Below are 6,232 nucleotides of genomic sequence, written 5' to 3' on the forward strand. Positions count from 1 at the left end.
TGTTACCCTTAAAATAGTGAGCTCACAGGCAAGAAACTTCATATAACCAGAAAACAATAGTTCTCATATGCCTTTATTTGGTAACTTACAAGCAATTTTTAATTTGTCCTTCAAAAGTTAACTGGTGTCTGCTTTGTACTTCTCACCTCCAAGAGGAGAGAGTATTTAGCCCTTGATTAAAACAAAAAAAACCACCACACACAAAAGGGGAGGGGGATGACCATAACTACAAATAATCTTCCACTGAACTCCGTTGTTGCAAAACTTCCAAGCTCGTTTTTCTTCCAGATGCTTTCTTAGACAGCTGTAGAAGCTGATAGTTTTATATTTATGTGTTCAAAACTTCTATGCTTCTATTTCACTCATAGATCCTCCGAGGTTCCTGAAGCACTACACCACCTTCTGTCATGGCACTTTGTAAGCGTTTCATCTTGTTTTAAAAATCAGGGGGGAAAAAAAAGGAAAAAATAAAGCTCATCAGTAAGCTGAAAATTAACTTTGCTTTCCAAGAGACAAAGAAATAACAACTGATGTGCTCTTGCTAACTTCCCAGCCTACACTGGTTGTTCAGATAAGGATCTTAAGAATGACACAGGTAAGAAAAAAAGGAATTGAGAAATGTCAGGGATCAGCAGCATTCTGAAATACATCACAAGATGTCAATACATAAACATGATGACATGATGGGCTAGAGAATCAGTCACTCTGAAATCAACCAAACAATGACTCTGACTTCAGTTCATTTGTGTATAAAACAGGAATAATTGGTCCCTAACTCTAGACTGCTGTAAGGATTAAATAAGGTAACGTCAGAATACTCACCCCAGGGTCCAAAATGGAGAACACTTGGAAACTACTATTATATAAGTACCTAACATCAAGAATCAATACAATGCCTCTTACAATTTTTTTTTCAGTGCTAGCCATCAAACTCAGGGCCTCACACACGCTAGGGAAGCCCTCTACCTCTGAGCTACATCCCAAGCCCTAAAATACTATTTTAGTAAACACAAATGGAAACAAAAATACCAAGTCTGGAGGCTAAGATTCTAGCTCAGTGATAGAGAAGTTGCAAAGCACATGTGAAGCACTGGGTTCAATTTTCAGCAGTGCATATACATGAACAAACAAATAAATAAAAATAAAGGTCCATCAACAACTAAAAAATATTAAAAAAAAAAAATACCGAGTCTGAAGCTGCCTCCCAAGGGGTTGGCTGGTAGACCATGAAGTTGATTCCTGCCTCTAAGCACCGCTCTGCCAGCACTCGTCCTATGCTCTCACAAGCTACCACGTTTCTGGTTCTGTAAAGATGCTTTTTAATAGCCCATTCACGAGTGGATGCTGAAACCACGACCTTGCCATTTCGATGCTCTACAATCGCTTCTACATGATGCTGAGTCTTTATAACTCGTAGTCTAAATGGGAAGAGAAGAGGATAAAAGTCAAAAAACTATCCATCTATCCATCCTAAAGTTAAGTTACTTCAAGTGAATGAATGCCTAAGTAACCCTTGAGAATTCAATGCATGGTTGATTTACTTCAACATACTTACTTGGCTTTTTACTTGGGACAGGTGTTTTCCCTGTCTTTAATGAGACTATTCTCAATAACAATAAATCAAATATTTGCACTTAACCTCAAGTATCAAGGAGAAACTTGGTATTTCTGAAGAGCTGAGTCTTACTTTTTATACATATACTTCAAAAAAGGAATCTTGAAGAGATGCAACTAAGTTGCTGACTATATCCTGGATAAGGATATACTTACTCTGTGCTTTTATTTTCCAGCTAACACCAAAATAAATGAAAAATGGGGCAAAGATTTAAAAGTAAAAATCGAAATCAGAAGAGTACTAAAAGAAAATAAGGGAATTTTTTTTTTTTTATAATGTCAAAATAAGATATGCCTGTTTAAATGTGAAATCAGCCATGGCTTTTATAGAATAATTAGATGTCAAATAAAAGATGACAGATTTTCTACATGGTTAAAGACCAAACAAACAAAAAATTAAGTTCAAAGACAAACAATGCACTTGTGGGTGTAGTCCAATGTAGAGTGCCTGCTTAGCATCTATGAGGCCTGGGGGTCAATCCTTAGCATAGGCAGGGGAAAGGAACGAATGGGGGACAAAGCAATGAAAAAGAATAAAAACATTTATCATTTATGTATTTTGGTACATGGACTGGGGGCACTTTACCACTGAGCTACATCCCCAGACCTTTATTTTTATTTTGAGATAGGGTCTCACTAAATTGCTGAGGCTGGTATCAAATTTGCAATTGTCCTACCTCAGCCTCCTGAATAACTAGAATTTCAGGCGTTTGTGCTACACAACCTGGCCGAAAAATATTTTAAACTCCTCTATTTTTTAAAGGACTAACTTCTGTAATTTGTAAAAAATCTCCTATAATAAATAAGAAATTTACCAATAACTTAAGAAATAAAAGATCTGAACACTGTTCAAAGGAACAGAAAATATTAATGACATTTAAATCCAGGAAAATATACACCCAATCTCTGATTTAAAAAAAATGAATGGATGAGACAATTCATTACAACACTGTAATCACAAAGATAATCATCAATAGGGAGCTAGTTAACTAAAACGTGCATGCCATGTTTTTTATACAGTCACTAAAAAGAGGTAACATTTTATGATTACAATAGCTAACGTTGACTGAGCACTCACTGTGTTAGGTTTATCCTAATTGTTTATAGGTTTAGCTCATGTCTCAAAATAATCCCATCTTACTTCCATTTGCTTTTCTTTCACTTGGGTACTGGGGATTAAACTCAGGGGTACTGGACTACTGAGCCACATCCCCAGCCCTATTTTGTATTTTATTTAGAGACAGGGTCTTACTGGGTTGTTTAATGCCTCACTTTTTGCTAAGGCTAGTTTTGAACTCAAGATCCTCCTGCCTCAGCCTCTGGAGCAGCTGGGATTACAGGTATGCGCCACTGCTTCTGGCATTCCATGTGTTTTTTAAACTACAGAAACTGACACAGAAAAATAACATAGGATTACAACTAGGAAGCAATGGAGCCAGGCATTAGGTCTAGGGATCTGGCTCCAGAACCAATCCTCCTATCCACCAGGAAGAAGGATCTACAAGGCGTATTTTTAAGTATATGCTTAGGGAATATCGGGAGGGCTAAAGAACATTCTAGAACAATGCTTATGATTTGACAAGAATAATTTTTAAAAAAGACCTTTTTGCTTATATGCATAACTCTAGAAGGATACATACAAAACTAGTCCCTGTGGGGTTTTATAACATGGGGTTACAGTTCATTGGATTCAACGAACCACAGGTGGTCAGGTAGAAAATATCTGAGGGAAAAAATTATATCTGTACTGAACATACACAGACTTTTCTTGTCACTATTTCCTAAACAATACAGTATAATAAGTATTTGCATAGCAGTTACATTGTTTTCGGTATTATAAGCAATCTAGAAATGGTTTTAAGTAACAGGAGAATATAAATTATATGTAAATATTGTGCCATTTTATGTAAGATATTTAATCTAATCCCCTGTGGATACCTAGGGATGGCTGTTCCACTTCCTTTTTTTTTTTTTTTACTACTGGGATTAAACTCAGGGCTTTGTGTATACACATACACAATCAGTATACAAATACTGATCCGTACCTCCAGATCAAAATTAAATTAAGCTCAAATTAAAGAAAACACTCAAATTAGAAGATCTTCACTAGCATTCCTAAGGCAAAGCAGGAAAGGCACTAGATTTGGAAATGTGGGTTCTCTTGGTTTTGCTGGTGGTGCTAATAAAAATTATACTTCATAGAAAGTTGCACAGGCCACAGTTTTAAGACCCTTGTCTTCAACTATGTATTCAATGAAGGGGTAGGACTCCATCTCTAAGGTCATTTCCTAGACTTTCAAAATTCTGTAGTGATAATTTGGTAAATAGGGCAGACCCAGTGAGTGGGGGGAAATAAGTCTAATTTAAACAATTCAAATATTAAGTGAAGGAAATGTTGGATGTTTCAAAAGAATTTTAGACTGAAGATCCAGGTTATTTCAAAAGTGAACTGCCTCCTCCCTGTATCCTCTAAGCAAAAATGTATCATAGCAATTATGACATCATGCTCATTCTGCTTTCCATCATGAAACTATAAAAACTTCAGTGACAAGAATTTCAGAAGGGGCAAGCCCTTTTCCACGGTAGAACTGGGGTTCTAGTGAGCCCTTTAGTCTTATGCTCTATCATTATTTTTCCTACATCTAGCACAATGCCTAGTGATACAGGCCCAACATTTGCTGAATAAATAAATGCATTTACATAATTATGATTACTAACTTGTCCTGATAACTGTGTGTAGTCCTTTAGAAATAATTCTACTCCAGGGGTCTAGAGATGTGGCTCAGTGGTAATGTACTTGCCTGATGTGTGAGACCCTGGGTTCAATATCCAGCACTACACACACAACAGGAAAAACTCTAACAAATCTTCATCAAGGAAATAATATCTATGTCCTGCAGCATAGTGGTAATAATTTAGTGTCCTGGTTCTAGGTCATATAAAATATGTTTGAATCTTAGCTCTGGCAGTCACTAATGATGTCTCCCCCAACTGCCTCGTTCCTGTAAAATGGAGAAAATTATTGTACCTGCTCCATGAAGTAATTTTAAGGATTAAATGAACAATACATTTTTTATATAGTTCCTGGCAAATATTTTCAATAACCCACCAAGGGGCTGGGGGATGTAGTTCATTTGTAGAGCAGTTGCCTACCATGCACAAGACATGTGTGTCTTCCTCCTTTTACTCCTACTCTTTAAAAGTTTATTCTCCCTAAAGCAGCTAGAATTATTTTTATTCTCCTTTTGCAGGACTTCCCACTTGCTAGGCAAGCACTCTACCCCAGACCTTAGAATGAACTTTAAAAAGCCAGATCGTTCAGGCTCAAATTTTAAATCTTGCAGTTTCCAATCTCGACTGGTTACCTTAACTTGAAAAGCTAATGACTTAACCTCCTTCTACGTGCTTCTCCAATTTCATCTTCCCCGCTTTGCCCAAACAACTCAGATACACAGGCCTACGGATTCCTCCCACCCACCCACTAAGAGCAGTCGCACCCTGCTGCCTCTGCTAGAACGCTCCTTCTTCTATCTTTCAGACCTCAACGTTTTCAACGTCACCTCCTCTGCAACCCTGGTAAGCACCCAGCTCCCCAAGCCCACACTGTCGTCTGCAGGGCACCCGTAGGTTCAAAGGTTGGGACCCCTCCGCATGTCCTGCCTCTAGGCACGTGCGAGGCGCCCCCGGGGCGAGTCCCCGACGTCCCGCACCGTCCTGCTGAGCAAAGCCATCTGTGAGGCGCGGCGCTCCTCCGTCGGGCCGTCGCAGGCTGACTTGGTTACCTGTGCCAGAACTCACGCGAGGGCCACACTGTCCCCCAGCCCCGCTCCTTCCTGGCCACAGCCAAGAGCTCCAGGTTCCGGGGGTTCCTGTTGGTGAACTCGGGCGCGACGGCTTCATTTCCCAGGGGCTCAGCGTGGGGCTCCGCCGCCGGCGTGGTGCAGAGGGCTGCAAACCCGCGCTCTGGGGAACGGACACGGCCACATGGAGCTTAAGCACGACCGCCGTGGACACCGGGGCCGGCCTAACTCCACCGCCTCCGCTCCCCGGTCCTCGGGTCCCGAGGGAGCGCCCAGGGCGCGTTTGCTTCTCCTCGGGACAAGTGGAACAGAAGAGGACATGCAGATTCGCATCTACTGGGCAGGCCCCAGGGAGTAGGCTGGCAAGCGGGGCGAGATTAATTACCCGGATTCCTGCGAACCAACACCAACTTCCAGAGCCCCGGCCGAAGTGCCATCGCTGAGGAGATCACCGGCAAAGCCTCGCTTCTTTTTCCTCCCGGTTGTCTCAGCGGCTAACCCGCCATATTAACTCAGGGAAAAGTCGAACCGCGCATGTCCTTGAAGCTTCAAACCAACAAGGCCCCTGCCGCACATTACCCCGCTCCACCAATCAGTGCCTACGTCGAGGCGCAATCACGCTAGGCGCCAACCAATCACCTGATAGAAACGCACTTTGTTGTAGACTACTCTTTACACCAAGCTCGGCCCCCAAGACACAACTTGAAGTTACCGTATTTGGGTTGTCTGGTCCCTTAAGCCCATCATTGTAGCGTGGACACAGTAATTGGGTATTGGGAGGAAATGAGGCAGAGCAATGTTCACACTTTTTCCTCAAA

General features: G+C 41.2%; 1 protein-coding gene across 1 annotated transcript; it reads right to left on the reverse strand.

Moving 5' to 3' along the window:
• Window positions 1-55: 55 nt before the first annotated feature.
• On the reverse strand, window positions 56-6,223 carry Mrpl18 (mitochondrial ribosomal protein L18). Its single transcript, XM_046449274.2, has 4 exons — window positions 5,800-6,223; window positions 5,397-5,577; window positions 1,187-1,418; window positions 56-430 (listed from the first exon to the last, which is right to left on the reverse strand). The coding sequence occupies exons 1-4, from the start codon at window positions 5,849-5,851 to the stop codon at window positions 359-361; spliced, it is 537 nt and encodes a 178-aa protein (XP_046305230.1). The 5' UTR covers window positions 5,852-6,223; the 3' UTR covers window positions 56-358.
• Between the last annotated feature and the right edge of the window lie 9 nt (window positions 6,224-6,232).

The sequence above is a fragment of the Marmota monax genome, unplaced genomic scaffold (assembly GCF_021218885.2).
Source record: "Marmota monax isolate L192 unplaced genomic scaffold, Marmota_monax_Labrador192_F-V1.1 WCK01_AAM20220418_F8-fsc00083, whole genome shotgun sequence".
Taxonomy (NCBI): domain Eukaryota; kingdom Metazoa; phylum Chordata; class Mammalia; order Rodentia; family Sciuridae; genus Marmota; species Marmota monax.